Source organism: Poecilia formosa, unplaced genomic scaffold (genome assembly GCF_000485575.1).
Source record: "Poecilia formosa unplaced genomic scaffold, Poecilia_formosa-5.1.2 Scaffold21, whole genome shotgun sequence".
In the NCBI taxonomy this organism is placed as follows: Eukaryota; Metazoa; Chordata; class Actinopteri; order Cyprinodontiformes; family Poeciliidae; genus Poecilia; species Poecilia formosa.
In genome coordinates this window covers 1,906,617-1,923,892 of record NW_006799960.1, presented here as the reverse complement: position 1 = coordinate 1,923,892, position 17,276 = coordinate 1,906,617, and the positions used below count along the sequence as shown (strand labels likewise).

Below are 17,276 nucleotides of genomic sequence, written 5' to 3'. Positions count from 1 at the left end.
TTTTTTCTACACTATGTTTTGAAGGAGTTCTGAAAGATTTGACTTGCAGTTGCAAAACAAGGAATTTTATTTAAAAAACTTAATTAATTTAATCTACACATGGAATTTCTTCATAGATATAGAGTAAAAAAAGTCATTTGCAAATCGACACAAAAATGAGACTTGGTTGATCTAAACATATGATTTAAATACTGAGTTTTAAACCAACTAAAACCTGCACTAAACATTAAATGGACAACATTAATCAAATCATTACACTTATGCCAATAAAAACATTTTTTAAAAGTACAGCAACAGAGAAACTCTTTATTGGTTACATAAAATGGTCAGGTTCTAACATTGCAAGAACTGAACTTTGATTGGTATCTAAAGCACACACAAAAAAATCTAAATCAGATTTCAGTTCTCAAACATTTTAGGCTATTTTCTTGCGACAAGATCCATGAGAGCACAGGTGATTTTATCCATATTTGAAGAGTAGCGAGGCTCACGATGCATCCTGCCGTCTTGTTCCATTTGGAGCGAAGGTACAGAGGAGTGAGGGTCAAAATAGTTCTCAGATGGAGCTTTGTAGTCATGAGGATGCATGGACTCAGGATATTGAGGTTGGTTATCTAGACAACAAAATGTGGATTACCACCATTATTAACAACATAACCTACATATTCTTGTTTCACAGGTGAAAGGTAGTCATTAAAACATTTCACAAATCAAAATATTTGTCTCGTCAGATGGATGTCTTAGCCTGGGAAAAAATAAATTGAGATATTAAGTATAAGAGCAGCTCTCCTGTTCATTGTTGGGGTGCCTACAATTTTTTATGTAAAATTCCTTAAATCCATATGATAAAAGTTTTCAGTCCCATGTATAAATCCAAAAGATAACTTTAAATTCACTGCAGATTTTTTTTTTTATTACTGAAGGTCACAGACTCGTGGACAAAGAGGTGGGTGGGAGGACAAGCAGATGGATGAATGGATGCAACATTTACACAAAGGGATAAGGAACAAAGTCTGGACAAACACATTTGCCATACTCCATTTTCTTTTTCCACACTCATCAAGGCCTGGAGAACATCAGCAGCAGCCTAATCAAATCAACTCAGACAAAAGAAGAAAGTCAGCTTTGGGAATAGACAGTTCAGTTTAATCTTCAAAACTATCTCAAATTCTTTACATACAAGTTAATTTTTGTCAAGATTTTGGTTTTCATTCATTGGGTGGACAGTCAGTGTCTCATTTACACGTTGGCAGCATAAAACACTCGATCTCGTGGTCTTACAAACACACTCACAATAAGCTGATTCAAAGTAGATAAACATGATTTTGAATTCACTCACAATTTTGTTTCATCCTAGCTACTTAGTAATTGCTTACGTTATGGAAAGGGGTTGCATGTTAATCTTTCCAACATTTCCTTTAGTTCCAAATTCACTTAACATGTTTAGTGGTTTTATGAGCTGAAGATGGCTTCGGCTCATAAAACTGCTGCCCCTGATCTGGCAGCTGGATAAAGGCCATGTCACCGGTTAAATGGCCACATTGTCAAGCTCTAATTAGACTTCAGTGTCATATTTTCCTCCTTTAAGCATGATCTTAGGGATGACCTGCTAGACTGAAAACAGGTTAAACTTGTGCCAGGTAGCTGCAAATATGTGGTGCCTCTTATGAATCCTACTTCTACTCGAAGCATCAGGCTGCACTCTTCAAATCATGGTCTGCATCAAGTTTCGTGTCAATGACATACCTTCAAAACGACTTCTGCTGGAGTGTCTGGGTTCCCCGTGGTTGTATTCATGAAACCGCTGTGCAGGTGTCTGATCGCGCTGCTCCCAACCAAGTCTGTTACCGTTGTTGCAACCGAGCTCTTCGGATCGTCTGAGGTCAGACTCCTCCCTTGCGGGTCTATCATACTGGTATACCTGAGGAAGCTGTGGGTTCGGGTTTAGGTCGCTGTAATTTTTGGAGACTTTGGCTCGACCGTGGTCATACTGCTTTAACGAGAGAAATATGCTCTGTTAGTTCCAGTTTCCTATACAATTTTAAATTTTTCTACATATTGTCCAAAACTCTTCAGTAAATTTTTTTTTTGCCATTTTTTAAGACACAAAGTTCTCCCCGAATTTATAGCAAATGTTTTTACACTGGTCAGCTTTCAAATATGAAGATGGCAAACAAAAAACAAAAAAAAACACACGGTAATTAAGAAGATGAGTAAGGCTGGACAGTTAAACTAATAATGGATGCATATACAAAGGGATCTATTGATTAACACAAACAGATTGAAAAATGGATTGTCAACGGCTGGATGGAGAGAAACAGTGGACGGATGGATGATGAACAGAAAACCAGAGGACAGATAGATGAAATAGTGAACAAAGTTTGGAAATAATGTTTTTTTTTTTCTGGATATACTTCAACTCTCTAATTTAAATGATGAATAGGAACAACACAAATCATGGTCTCTCAGGCATAAAATACAGCTTCAGGTGGAAACATACCCCAGCTTTCTCCATCTTTTTGCTCTTAAATTCTTCCAGAAGTTTGGAAATTTTGCTCTTCAGGAAGTTGGCCTCTTCTGCATTATCAATTTCAACGGTTTTCTAAGGGAAAAGTAAAAAAAAGCAAATTTTAAACACCAATTTCATGATTACATCCAGGTTAGTACATGGAACAGAGATTGTTGTGCATGTACCCAGGGATGTGTAATCTTACCAGAAGGTCAAAGATGCTCGTCGTGTCAAAGCCTCCTCTACTGTAGACTTCCCCTGCTCCATGATGTGAAGGCTTTAAAAAAAAAGTATCAAAATGAGACCATGAGTCACATTGATTCACTTCAGTAAATCTTGGACCTTAACTAAGAAGTTATAGATCTGCAATACCTTAATAATCATCTTACCAGAGGTTCTCTGTAGTGGATGTCCGGCCTCATCGGTGCATCAACTGGTCGAACATCTGCACCAGTTTGAGTGTATGGAAGTCCATAATCATCTCTGTACCTGAAAGCAGAATTTAAAAAAAACATAAGAATTTTTGTCCCCAAGAAAATAGAAACAGGTGTCGTGCAGGGACTTTCATGGACAGAAATCTGTTCAGCCTTTACACTCACATCTCCTTTGCCATCTTTACTTCGTCTGGCGTGGCATCAGAGAAGCGGCTTTTTCGCCTGCTCATGCCTTCCTCGGCTCCGTTACCTTTCAGGAAGCGCCTGAACGGCTCCGGTATGTTAGACATGGCACTGGGACCTTCTCCGTGTGTCTGAGCTGAAGTTAGTCTCCCCCTCTTAAACGCCTCCTCTTGATACGAGTCTTTCCTTTCATGATGATAATCTTTAAGTATGTCAAAGGAAGACTCGCGTGAGCGATCGCCCTCGAAAGGAGCGGACAGGTTTCTCCTCTTGGCCTCTGGTTCACTTGACCCATGTCTTCTCATATTGTCAAATCTGCCGGGTTCCCTCTCCAGAGACCTTCGCAGCTTTTCGTCTTCTGTGTACATCATCTTCGGAGAGGGCTGGTATCCTTGAGAACGAACTTGACCACGGCGAATTTCCTCAGAGTAGAACTCCTCCAGAGGGTCTCGTTCTGCGTAGGGTCTTTTATGAGCAGAAGCTTCAGGTAGATAATCCTGCGACTGCGGCGCAGTGGGCCTGTGATCGTACCTGGAAACGTCTCGTGGGTCAAGCACTGTTGACCGCAGTGGATCGTCGGCATATTCCGGCAGTGGCCTGGTGTAGCAATCAAGGTTCATGCGATCCTCTCGGTAACTTGGACCTTCCATGTAATCCGCTCCTCTCCGTCCCTCTTCAAAGCGACCGCGGCTGAGATGGTCTGGATAGATCCCGGAAAAATCCTTCTTTGGGCGATACTCCCGCAATTCAGGTAAGAGTGGAGGCACATCGGGTACGAATCTTTGCCTCTGCTTTGGAACTATAAAAATAAAACACACTCCTTTACTTTTGGGGGGAAAAAAAATTGAAAATTACTAAATCAAATATGACTAACACTGGCATGTCTGATCATCAAACAGAAGAAAATTAAATTCCTTTGACAACTGTAGACGCTTTGTGTTAAATATGTATGCTGACATCTAGGATGGGTGACGTGATATTAGACTGTGAGGAATAAAGCAAGTTAACGATCTATAGAAGCAGAAAGATCGTCTGGCACAGTCTAACCAGAACCATATGATCTCTAGAAAACACACCGAATGCAGAATCTGAGTGCTAAGAACTAATCCACTTTAAAATGCAACACAACATAGGACACCACTAAATCGCTATTCATTAAAAATTACTAAGTTCAGGAAAAAACCTCACACAATCAGCTGGGATTGGAAGAGGGAAAAAAAATTGATTGTGTCGTATTAAAACGACAGGATGTGAGGTAGATTTAGCACAGCATTTCAGAAACCTGATGAAATAAATAAGTCCAAATAAGTTTTAAACAAAGTGCTAGAATATTATAAACTATCAAGTTTTAATTTTATATCAACTATTACTTAACTTACTTCATAAGCTACATATAAAAAAAAAATGTGCATGATTAGTAGACAAAATTATTCATAAAAAGGATTTCCCACAACAACTGATTTGACTGTACCTCTTGTGATGTTCAGTCTTCCTTCAACCCCCTTTCTCAACAACGGCTGAAATACAAATGTGAGGACAGGAGTTACAGAAGAAATATGATTAAAATATATATATATATATATATATATATATATATATATATATATATATATAAAAGAATGTCTAACTTCTGGAACTCCTCGTCCATTTTGTCTTTCAACTATCTCCGCTTTGGCTCGCATTATCTTCCCTCCTTGGGTGTTTATGGTTTGACTGTCCCAGGTAACTAAGTCCGGCCGTTTTATCTCCTGTGAATGCAAACGATTTGTTAGGGTGTAGGAAAAAAGCAAAAAGTTTTTTTTTGTTGTTTTTTTTTTTTTGTTTTTTAATACAGCGGTGATGCTTTACCACATATTTCTGCCGGTGTTTACGACCAATCACGTGGCAGACCATTTCTGCGAGGTTGGATGTCTGACTGCATAACTTGCAGGTGTATCTGGCACCCAACTGTGGCTCAAAATTGGCCACTTCTTCCAAAAAATTCAAACCTAAGATAAAAGCAGGGGGAAAAAATTTATTAATCTTTTTTTACGCAATACCACAACAACAGAAAATGTTTGTGCCGATGTATTTACCAATAATGGGCTCATCGAGATTCAGGTATTCCAGGTAGTGTAAAATGTCCTTAAACTTTGGCATGATATGTTCTCTGACAGCTTTCCCTGAGAAACCAAACACAATTAGTCAAAGAAATCACAGAAGGAGAAGGGGTTTAGTCGTCCAAATGCTTTGTTCAATTACAGCTCAAAACTGAGCACAGCATCACATTTTAACCTATGTACAAACTATTGTCGCAGCCAACACATTTTTTTTTGTTTGAAGTATTTTTTTTTTTAGTTTGGAGCTATCTGGTTTAGACTGAGGTTAAGTTGAGAATATTGTTTTAGTCCTATTCTTTGGTTCTAAGAACCTTTAAACCAAAAACCATGCAATAAATTCTGTTTGGGTGATGGGTGCAGCTAATTACTTGAGCATTAGAAACGCATGCAGAATGTTTTATTTATTTTTTAAACAATTAAAATGCTTACCGTTTAACCAAACATTCGGTTAAACGGATCCATTGGGAACCTGAAATCTGTCCTCTACCTGGTGCAGGTTAGCGAACGTGCACAGGTGTCGTGTCTCACCTTCCGGAGCTGTTTCTTAGTTTGTTGCGAATGAAAAGTTGGATAATGGATGCATTTTCTTATTAAGAGGGTTGAGCTTCCACCTTGTGGAAGATTACCATTGAGGTCACTTGTATCCAATGATTTGTACTTATGGTGACGATCCATGTCATGACCAGATGCAAAGGTCAGAATGTAGATGGACTGATAAATTGAGAGCTTTACCTTTCAGCCCAGTCCTTTCTGTGCCATGACACACTAAAGTCATGCAGATGATTTCTGTAAATCCATGTCCTACTCCATCCACCAAAAGGCAGCTCATTCTTCTGGTTGATAACCATTACCTCAGACTTTGAGGAGCTGACTTTGTAGGGTGGCAGGCATCTTTGAAGATGCGGCAGGGAGCATGGTCATCTCTACATCGCCAGAGGTCAAAGAAGGTAGTTCAGGCTTCGAGCCTGGGACCATGTTGGAATGAGCAACAAAGACGAAGTACAGTTTTTTCCCCTCGGAGTTGTTATTGCAAGGCCTTACTTCAGGTAAATGGATACAGAAAAAACAAGACAAGTTGCTCTGTAGCAATATTTTCCAATTTCCATCTAGTCATGTAATCCTGGAAGAGCAGCAGAGTGCAAGTCCATTTATTTCCTGGGATATTACAGCTTAAGTTCCATCAGCCGTTACTGTATTTTCTGTGTTTAACCAACACACCTGAAAGGCACGACCGTAAAATCCTTACACCACCATCCGATTTCAGGCTTTGGCTGACAAATAAATGTTTAGTATTGCTTCCTTTTCTTTAAGGTCTTCGCTGCTTGCTCCTCACTCGTCTTTGAGCCTCATGACCAGATGAGGCCGGACTGCAAAACGTTGTGCAGTCTCTAGCTATCCAGTCCATAAACCAAAGCTCTAAGTCCACAATACCTTTAAAATATGCAATGTAATGAAAATATGGTTCTTGAGAGAAACAAGTGGGGGAGATTTGGCTTTTTTGAGATTTAAAATCAGGTCCCTGTATTCACACACAGGGAACAAATTAGGGGACTTCCACTGATGCTAGAGGCAGCGTTAGACAAAAAAAATCGATGGAAAAAAGAAAAAAAAAAGTCCTGTGGGGGTAATTGTCGCTGAAGAAAAAAAAACCAGTTGCAGTGGTTTCTGCAATCATAAGATTTACATTTTTAACATGCCAAACTATTTCTGCAGCTAGAAAATACATCTTCTCTCATTAACATTAAGGTGATCCACCTTCTCCTCCTAAAACAGCTTAATAGTAAGCTTGGTCTTTAGTGGTGACAGTATTAGGTTGATTTAAAAAAATAAAAATAAAGAGATAAACTTCTGAGTGGTTACAATTTCCCATCACACAGTTTCTACAGTTCAAAGTACAATGAGATGCATCTGGATGTTCTTACATCACAAGCCACTTACAGTGGCTTCGGGCCAAAGGACGGTTAATTTAGGGCCTCGCATATAAAATATGCATCACATATCTCCCATTGTAAAGGTTTAATCACATTGATGGAGTGTGACGCCTTCGGTCATTCAGGACAAACTGACCAAAGGAGAAAAGGAGTCCAATTCTTGGCTCGTGTTTTTGAAAGAGGCTTGTGAAACCGGTTGGTGCCTCATAAAAAAAAAGTTGTTGTTATGGCTCTGAAAATCAACTGAAAACCGGTTAGTAGTATCAGTGCTGCTTTGAAAGCCAAAGCAGATTGAGGACAGGACTTGGTTGAATCTGCTGCAAAGTTGCTGCTTAGGTTGCTTACCATGAGTTCTGGTGAATCTGAAACTATTGAAATAAACATTGTGTGCGCAAGTATTAGGCAAATGAGCATAATTTTTAATGTGTACAGGTTTGTCTCTTTTGTAATAAGAGGAGATGTGGGTTAAGGAAAACTGCGTATATCACAGTGGGCAGCTTTTATCCTTCAGGAAAAATGGGCCAAAAAGATTTACTCTGAATTATAAAACAAATTGCAAAACGAGCTCGGGGGATTAAATATTCTGCTGCAACGATGTTGTGAGAAACTTACTGAGAGAAAGAGGAAAGCAAACACAAATGAACTGCCAAAGAGTTTAGGATAATCAGCTACCAGAATCCCTTTCTCTTCCAGTGTCTTCATAGTCCAAATGTGCAACCTACCTGGAGTACAGACACAAAGCCAAGGTAAACGAAAGCCGAAACCCGACCACCACTGAAGAAACGTGTGTTTTTCACAGATTTTATGAGCTGATGTGATCAGAGTGACCCTTGATGGTCCCTATGAACGAGACCATGGCTGGATCAGTAACCGGAACAGAGCTTCACTTCAACCCAACAGACACAAGCAGGGTGTAATAGAGTACCTGTACAGCTGTTATTAAAGATGAGCTACTTAGACTTTTTTCCAGGTTGACAATGGAGTCTTAAATCAACTCCCAAATCTACAGATAGGTTTTAGGAGACATTCATCCGCCCACAAGACAGGAAAATCTCCATCTTTTAGGAAAACCTGGATTTTCAGGAGAAAACAGAGCTTCATCACATGCATTCAAGTATGTGGCAAGCCAGAAATAAAAACCTAAGCGAGCTCCTGACATGATCTAAACCCCATTGAGAACTGGTGGGTCCTTCTTAGATGCGAGCTTTACAATGAAGGAAAACAGTCGACCGTTCTTAAGCCCATTCTTCATCCGATTCTTCCACAGTCCACCCCGGCCATATTCATCTCCACTTACAGATCTTGCGTGCGTCCTCCCTGCTTTTCATAACCACCTCAGGGGTAGTACAAGCTGCCCCACGCTGTATTGCGTGCAAGATTTCACAACCCTGCAAGCAGCACATCTCTCAACAGATGCAATGAAGAAGCAACTAACAGTCTGCTCCACGTTCTGTCAGGGCTACTTACGGTTTTATGCCAGCTGGTGTGAAACACCGCAATTATATAACATTAGTTTGGCATGACTTGAATATTATTCTTTTGGATTTCTTTTTTTTATGGAGTGCACAACGTGCCTTTCCTCTCAGTAAAGTTCATGTGTGGATATTGGTGTACACAGTGGCGCAACTGCACATTATTCAGGTGGATGCGAAAACATAAATCGGCACCCCCCCCCCCGACAGAAGGAACTTCAGGGTAAAGGACCGACGCTCCCCCCCCCCCCATCCCCCCGAGGGGACGAAACGTGGAGTGTAAAACTCGCTACATGTACGTCGTTATGTGCGAGAGGTGAAGGAGCGTGAGGCGCGCTGAAGTGTATGGGAAAACATAATCGGTGCGTCGCCCCCTCCAGACGGGGTTTTGGCGCCCCCTCTGGTGCTGCGCCCCTATGCGTTGCATACGCTGCATACCCACTTTTTGCGCCTCTAGGTGTACATCTTTTGACTGCATTACCTACTTCCAAAAAAGCTGAGTCCAAAAAAAACCAGAAACCCAAAGTTCTCCACTGCTGAGAGTCACTGAAAATGATGTCAATTTAGCATCGACCACAACTCCTGAGCGCTCACGGCCCACCCAGGGTTCCATCTGTACCCGTAATAGTGAGGAATATATCGCTAATGGAGACCGACACAGCTTGGCTGGAACCGAACCAGCTAGAGTGAGACTTGGAAATGGAGAAGAGGCTTTAGAGTCTGTGGTCGCTGCTGCACCAAAGATATATCGTCAGCAGATCAAGAAACCGACAGATTTTGTGAGTGGAAAGTTTGTGATAGTTATTTAAAAAGGGTGGCTATGTTAGTCAGTTTTTAATATCATAAATGTTTTCTTGGGAAATGTTTCATTTAGATGCACAATGTTACTGCACAATGGTTGCCCAATAATTGTGGACACACAAATATGTCCCAAGAACGCTGAAACATCACTTTCTTAACCGTCCCACAAACTTTTTACCCTCTGTGCAGTCCTGTGGTGTCACACTGACCCCGCATGCACTTTAAAAAAAAAGAAAAAGGGTGGGGGAGTAGAGGAGGGTTGGTATAGTTTTGGGAACTGACGGTCTGACGGGATACCTTCCCCGCTTCCCGACAGTGACATAAGCCATGCTCCTAAATGTCGCGGAAGTGTTTAGTAGTCTGAAAATTAACATTTTAGTACTACTTTTGTTCAGTAATAAAATTCTTAAAAATACAACTTGCCTAATAATTGTGCACACAGTGTATAAGGCAGAAATTTTGTATGGCTGTACAACGCTACCGACATTTTTTAAATTCTGTCCTTAAATTATAACTCGATGCCCCTTCTTCAAAATTATATTTAATGCGGTTTAAAGTTTAGAGATTTGTTTGAAGATTAGGCCCACTTACCCTCAGCAACAAGAGCATCCTCTTTCTGCCAGGAATAAAAGGAAAACAATAGATATTAGGTGAAATGATGCTGAACAAACAGCACAACTCCAACTTTTCTAAAAAAAAACAAAACAAGAAAAGTAAGTCATTAAAAACATTTATAATCAAGCTTACCAGAGGAGGACTCATGTACTCTTGCTTAGTCATACAGAGCTCAATTATACTCACATGGCCAGTTTTTTTTTTTTTTTTTGCAGCATATTCAGGTCTGCAGAAATATGTACACCCTACATGCCCAGGTCAATTATTTGTGGACAAGTCCAAATAAATGAAGAAATTTTTCTTCGTTATAGAAGAACCTGCACACAGGTTTTTCTGTAAACTGATGAGAAGATGTCTGTCATACAAACAGCAGCAGTGTAGATGTGGAATCAATTGATCCTGATGAAATATTTCTGCCAAGCAAGAGCACTTGATATAGGGTTCCACTGTGTCAGCACACAGTCGATTCAAGTTCATTTTCTCCAACACTCAGTGGCCCGATTAAAGATCCATCTCCTTTGGGGTCGACAATTTCCACCCCAATACTTACAAATTAAATGTTCAAGTAAGAGATGTGCAGATGTACTTCATTCTTCAAGCTCTGTCAAAAATGCAAGTGTTGTTTTGAAGAAAAGTAGTTGGCTTTGCTTTTACGAGATGCATTACGCCATAAGACATCAAATCTGCCGTACCAAGGCAAATCTGTTTCCTGAGAAGCTGTAATTAGATTTATATAGATCAAGAGGAACATGTAAAGTCCAAACAAATTCAAAAAGCAGCAGAAAAGCAATCCAAAACATCCGCTGTAGCCAAAAAGTGTAACTGAAGATGCTGACAAGTCACTGATATTGCCACAAGACAAAGGGTAGTTGGATAATCCTTACTTAGCTGAATACCCACCATGAAAATTGTGATCATCTATCAGAAAAATACTTCAAGGTGAAAATTAATTAAGCTTGCTTGAAACAATAGCTAAGGAAATCATAACAACCAAAAGGTAGACCAGCTTCTCAAAAGTCTTAGTCATAGCTGATAAGATGGACCTTGAAACAGGGTCAGGTCAAACATGATTTCTATTGTGCGGGAAGAAGTGGAGGTGGTTGAGGAATATAAATACCTTGGTGTTCGCCTGGAGACACAACAATGAATCTGTTTACAAAAAAGGAACTGAGCAGAATTTTCCTTCTTGAGGAATTTTAGGAAATTCTAGGTTCAGAGCAAGATGCTGTATATCTTCTGTAAGTCTGTTGTTGAGATTATACAGTCTTCTGCAATCTGTTGTCGCAGCAGCATCAAAGCCAGGTACCTTCAAAGGTTCAACAAACTGATAAAGAGAGATTGTTATCTTCCGGGGACTATGGTGTAAAAGATGTTTGGGATTAACCAATAACCCCAGCATCAGATAGGTGACCGCCAGACGAGTGACAAGTGAAACACATGGTTTCCTGCTGAAGTCCATATTGAGGAACAGGATGAATCTAATTTCATCTGAAGTTAGAGGCCATCACAAATTACCTCTTTAGGTTGATTTTTCTTTAAGTCCCATTGAATCACATGGAAGAAACACTTTAAGTTTGAAGTGCCAGTCTTACCTAAATGTATCCAAATATTCATGCCTGGAACAAAAAAAAAAACCTGCAAGCACTGTTGAGACAAAAGTCTTACTCAAAAGTCTTACTTGAGTGTGCTCCTCAATATTTCCAGTGTTGCAGTCACATCTGGAAAGTAAAAGTGACTCAAGAGACGGACAACACTTTTCCCACATTTTTTTTTTGTCTTGAAAAAAACCACAGTGAATTTAGAAAAGAGGAAGCCAAGTCCAGTCCTCAAAGGCGATTATTCTGCAACTTTTAGATGAATCCCTCCTCCAACACACCTGAATGAAATGTGAGTGACATCCAGATTCTCCAGACCAAGCAGAAATCCATCCAGTCTTCCAGCTAAGTGTTTGTGGCAAAACCAAAGTCTTTCAAATCAATAAAGCCAGATAAGGAAAAACAGATCACAGGAAATCCATTAACAAGAATAAAACACCTCAATTTTATATCGGTGTTGAAGAGTTTTTTTCTTATTTTCACACAAAGTACCACCTTTTTTCCTCCGGTCTGTAGGAACAACAACAGTGTTGTTTTTTTGAAAAAAAAAAAAAAAAATGTTTTGTGAAACAACAAAAACAATGTTGTAGTTTGACAATTATCTACATTCAAGGCAAATTTCCATGACTACAAAACCTTTCCCAGATAAACTGTACCTTTAAATGTCCCGGGGTGGTCAGGTGTATCTTGTAGAGGGTGTTACCTCTAAGAGATTTTTCACAGATCTGGGTTAAACAGAAAAGTCAGTCAATATAAACAGTATTACAGAGCAAATTTTTACAGAGATTTCTGTTGCCTTTCAACCCAAACACTCATTTGAATGCTTTCCTTATTTAAAATATATCAGATTAAAATGTTCACGCAAACATCCAACTGCAGGAAATCAACATGCAACTAATAAGCTATGTGTAGAATTTTTTAATTGAGTTCTAGGTGAAAAAACAAAGAAAATAAAAATAAAAAAAATAAAAATCTAAATTGAATAAAAACAACACCTCACAGTCATCTAATAAATATATTGAATGTTTACATGATCTAAGTATCACTATAATGACGGAATTAAAAAACGTAGAAATGCATACGTTATATTAATAATTGGTATACCTTTAATGTAATATACTCTTTATAACATATTTTATACAGCAATAGTAATATTCTGCATAAACGTAGATAAACGGCGCCATGCTTATATTGTAGTAAATGGACTAAAGCTAGCCTTGCCTGGCTAACCCTGCATGACCCACGCTGTTTCCGATTCCTTCAAGATTTTTCTTTCAGTGGCAAATGCATGCTGGCCAACTCACTGTGCATTCGATGAAACCATCATCCTCATCGTATGGTGTTTCCAAATTATCCATTTTCTTTACTTTTTACGTGGCACTTACGAGCTAATATTAGCTTACCAACGGTTTAGCTTAGCTAGTTTTTCTGCAACGATAGACGCAATAATTTGTATGGCACTTCAACAAGTGACGTTTTTCTCTTTTAATACTGATTTATCAATATTTAGTTGCTCCTAAAAAATCAACTTTACGTTACAACGGTTATGAAGTAAGGCAACGACTGCAATTAAAGAAAGAATCCTTTTAAAATGTAACTACTTCCTGTATGTTTGTGGGGTTTCTAAGGAACGGTCCGGAGGGGCGGGATAATTGACATCAAGCGCTACTGCTACAAAAACGGTGCGCCGGTGTTACAAATGAGCCCACACGCAGGAAAACGTTCCCTTTTCTAAAGGGTGTCCTTCTACGCCCCCTGTTGGTCATATATCCTTCAGACATTCTTTATATATTCTGTTTATTCTGTTTTATAAAGCATTTGCTTGAAAGTGACAAAAACAAAGGAGGTTTTATTCTAGCTTTGGAAACTGGGGCACTTTTCAGGCTGCATGACACATTTGATTGGAAACTATAAAGCATCACCGTAAACAACACAACACAAAATTCACTCAATGTGTAAGCACACCATAGGTAAAAAAAGAAAATACCCAAGCTACTTGCATCTTGATCTGGTTGATGAATACAAATCATAAACACTTATGATTTCCACCATGTTTACATGCAAATGTGTGTACACTGAACAAGGTTTTTAGACAATCCTTTCACAAACAGGGTTCATGAAAAGCGTAAACACATAGTTTGCTTTTTTGGAACCTGCATGTCCAATGTTTTCTGACAATCTCAAAATATAATTTTTTTTCCAACACACTTTATAAAATCAGTGATTCCAACTCGAGCAACTGCCACAGTGATCTCTAACAAAAAAAGCTACGTAAATATGTCGAAACAATGTGAGGCATTTTACAAAAAACATCCCAATACTGGAACTCCTGAATCATCAACACTTAAAAGGATCTGCACTCTGATGTTTAACCTTAAGTTGCCAAAAAAGAAAAAAAAAAAATCACACCAGTCACACCACTTTAAAGCTGTAAAAGTTAGACAGCAGGTGTCACCACATGAAAGTCCTGTGATACAATTTTAACTTATCCTTAAATTAAAAACACGAGCTTGCAAATGGAGATGTGGACACTTGGGGCTCAAGAGACGTGGATAAATAGTCCAGTGAAGACAGGTGAGAACAGATGCTGCTTCGGTTCGGTCTGTGTTGAGAACTGGTGAGAAGGCGAGTTTCGGCAGTCATTTGGAAGAGTTGCGATGTCCTTCTGAAAGGTTATTGAGGCGCAATCGCAGTTCTTTCCGGACCTGCGACACCATCGTCAGTTTCCTCTTGTATTCCTGAAAAGTGTCCCGAAAGAAGATAAAATAAGAGTTTTGTCTATAATAATATTGTGCAAGTAGTCGTTTTTAGCCTGAACTTATCTGAAGCTCATAAACGCCACAAATACCACATTTCTGCGCCAAACAAATTTATACAGAAGTGTTGCATTTACACTCTGTGAAACGAGTTTATTTATCTGAGGTTTGTGTTTAGATTTCTGACTACATGTTTATCTTCATGTGGTTAGTCCAATACTTCAGTGTTCCAGCATAAAAAGAAAATACCATGTGATGGTTTATAGTTGCTTCAACTTCAGCAATTACTAATCTCTGCAACAGTATTTTTAAAATGTCACCATTTGCTTTGGCGTCACTAGTGCCTTACATTATATACTTTGTGTACACAAAATCCACCAGTTCTAATGCTTGTGGATGAACGCTTCTGCAAAATAAAGTCTTAATTTAAATATTTAAGAAGTGAAGTCGGCTTGCCAGCTGATATGGGATTAAATAAATAGGAAACGTTTGGATGAACTTGTAAATGCACCATTTTAGGTTATCTTCGGTCTTTACAAATGTTTTTATCTCTGCTGTTTTTGTTGTGTACATTAATTTTTAGATCATTCTGAACATCTGGTCTGTTCATATGGGCTGTTCAGGCTGCCCCATCAGATAACGTGCATAATTTCATAACTCATTCCTAAAATAAATGCTTTTATTGTTCCAAGTCAACTCAGAATTCACATTTGTATTGAACTGAACTCAACCTAAGTTAAATTTTGCTACTAAAAACAAATTCTTTGCAATACCTTAACTTTGCCATAGGGCTAGAAAATGTTCGTCATGTAAGAATGCGGTAAGCCTCAGGGCAAAATAAAAAGCACACAAGAACCATTTCAGTCTTTAATTTTCACTTTTTATTAAACACCTTAGTGAAGACATGTGATATGCTTTGTTTTTCTCCTGGATTCCTGTGGATAAAGGCTGCACACAGCTGTCACTACACAAAGAAGCATGTTTATGGGAAAACCGTTAGTCTTTATTTTAGATGACCGAATGTCAAATACTTACCGTATGGATTCGGAATCTGAGCTAAAAGAAACGTTTTTTTAGAGGTAAAAAGTCATGGTCAACCTTATTTTGGTTTCCCCAACAGCCAAGAGCCTTCCTAGCATTACTTGATAACTTAGACACAACCCTTGCTTTAAATAAATACTAGAAACATATTAGTTTCCTTTAAGATGTGAAACTTTAATCTCACTGCTAGGACAGGAGAAGCCTAAAACCGAATAAGAGGAACACAGTTGTGACTCAGACAAGACGTAAAAGTGAATTATTTAGAAGGAAAACAGAAAAGTGATGTACGCACTTCGAGTTTCTGCTCGTTCTGGGTCAAGCCGTCCTTCTGGCTCTGCAGGAAGGTCGTAAGTGTGCGCGTCAGCTGCCTCCTGTCATCAATCTCCGCGGCCAAGCGACCGCTGTAGTCGGCTAAAAGCATGCAGGCTTCCTCGACCATCCGGGAGAGCCGCTCGCCCGACTCTTTGTCTGAATCAAACAAAAAAAATTCAGAAACAAAAGACAAAAAGGTCAGCAGGCAGGCAGCCATTCAGTCTTACATTTTTATGGCGAGTAAAGTCACTCTCCCGAACTATCAGGAGTTTGAATTTCTATGTATGCTGCAATTCATCATTACGAGAAGCAGAAACGTTACGGTGCTTTTCCACACAAAGTTAAATCTATTTTTATTTGGATTTCATGTGACAGAACGACACAAAGCGGTGCATATTTCTGTCTATATCTGTTCAGAAAGAAATGCTTTATTACAGCATCTAATAGATGCACATTATTGATATATCTAGAAATTTTGCACATGCGCACAGCGCTGGAGGGCAAATATCAATCAAATAATTATTTCCCCCCACCCCCCGCTGTAAAAGCAGAGGCAAACTTTATGTCTCCATGTCTACCTGTGATCCTGTGAAGGAGGGACGTGTCCTGGACCTCGGCAGGAAGAGAGGAGATGCGCTGCCGCAGCACCGAGTCGCTGGAGGCGGCGTTTTCGAGTTCCTGCAGGGCTCGAATTAAATCTGCCGTCTGTGGGTGAAGAACGATACAAATCAGGGACAAAGTGGTGGGGGGGGGAAGGAGCAAGAATGGGCTATTTAAGAGACAATGATGAGAAATAATGAAAGTCAGATTTATGAAGAAATAGTAGTACAAATACAGTTCAGTTTTGTCAACTTTCTGCATTAAACGCTGCGATTTTCAAAGACACCACCTGTGGAGGATCAGCTGGGGAGCTACGGGAGGCGAAGCCCTCGTCGTCAGGGTGGATCTCCTCATAAGACCGTTTCTTAGGTTTCTTTTCTCCATCTACAATTTTTAGACGAGAAAGACAAAAAAACACGGAAAATAGAGAAAAGATCAAACTCAGAGGTTGCTCCGTATTCAACTCCACCCCGACGTTACAGCATCACACTATGCCCCCGCAAGAACGTGTCTGGATTATGTTACGATTTAAAGCCGACGTTGTTGCTGAACCCAAACAGGTTGGTGTTGAACTTACAGAGGACCTCTGAGAGCTGCTCCAGCAGGTTGTTCTCATACACCGCTCTCTCCTGCCAGATGGACAAAACCCGACCTAGCTGTTTCTTGCAGCCCTCCTCCCCCTCCCTGAACAGGGGAAAAACACCCGAAACAAAACACATTCGCTTTTAAACACAGGACCGACAAGCCTTCAATATTCTGCTAATCCAGATTCGTAAAAAAAAAAAAAAAAAAAAATCAAACCCGACCTGTTGACGTGTTTGAACGCGTCAACGATGACCGGCGCAAAGTCCTGGGTGAACTCCGGTCCTTTTCTCTTGCTGTTCTGAATGCCGTCGTTGGCCAAGTAGAGGAAGGTCAGCTTGCGCGA

General features: G+C 39.6%; 2 protein-coding genes across 5 annotated transcripts in view; both read right to left on the bottom strand.

Moving 5' to 3' along the window:
• Positions 1-46: 46 nt before the first annotated feature.
• LOC103135075 (uncharacterized) lies at positions 47-13,177 on the bottom strand. Of its 4 annotated transcripts, none has more exons than XM_016669278.1 (13): positions 12,944-13,177; positions 12,296-12,364; positions 10,021-10,045; positions 5,202-5,288; positions 4,975-5,114; positions 4,755-4,874; positions 4,598-4,643; positions 3,109-3,925; positions 2,899-2,998; positions 2,715-2,786; positions 2,501-2,602; positions 1,747-1,921; positions 50-614 (listed from the first exon to the last, which is right to left on the bottom strand). In XM_016669278.1, the coding sequence occupies exons 1-13, from the start codon at positions 12,995-12,997 to the stop codon at positions 421-423; spliced, it is 2,001 nt and encodes a 666-aa protein (XP_016524764.1). In that variant the 5' UTR covers positions 12,998-13,177; the 3' UTR covers positions 50-420. The 4 variants fall into 4 exon arrangements, with proteins under 4 accessions (XP_007547723.1, XP_016524764.1, XP_007547721.1 ...); XM_007547659.2 differs by having other exon boundaries at positions 1,747-1,993; positions 12,944-13,176; XM_007547660.2 differs by having other exon boundaries at positions 1,747-1,990; positions 12,944-13,175.
• A 284-nt stretch (positions 13,178-13,461) lies between these two features.
• LOC103135074 (regulation of nuclear pre-mRNA domain-containing protein 1A) overlaps positions 13,462-17,276 on the bottom strand; it is a 6,773-nt gene continuing 2,958 nt past the window's right edge. The window contains exons 2-7 of the mRNA XM_007547658.2: positions 17,155-17,276; positions 16,926-17,032; positions 16,638-16,732; positions 16,327-16,453; positions 15,729-15,904; positions 13,462-14,377 (exon numbers count right to left, since the gene is read on the bottom strand). The exon at positions 17,155-17,276 is cut by the window's right edge and continues 1 nt beyond it. Coding sequence (XP_007547720.1) covers positions 14,279-14,377; positions 15,729-15,904; positions 16,327-16,453; positions 16,638-16,732; positions 16,926-17,032; positions 17,155-17,276 — 726 coding nt within the window. The 3' untranslated portion in view covers positions 13,462-14,278. The remainder of the gene's footprint in view (positions 14,378-15,728; positions 15,905-16,326; positions 16,454-16,637; positions 16,733-16,925; positions 17,033-17,154) is intronic.

Bases quoted from the DNA above. Each gene is read 5' to 3' on its own strand.
- LOC103135075 (XM_007547659.2), bottom strand. From the start codon at position 12,997: ATGGATAATTTGGAAACACCATACGATGAGGATGATGGTTTCATCGAA. The intron at 2,787-2,898 runs GTAAGATGATTA...TTTTTTTTAAAG, and splicing joins TCCACTACAGAGAACCTCTG to CCTTCACATCATGGAGCAGG. The intron at 615-1,746 runs GTATGTCATTGA...TTTGTTGTCTAG, and splicing joins CAGCAGAAGTCGTTTTGAAG to ATAACCAACCTCAATATCCT.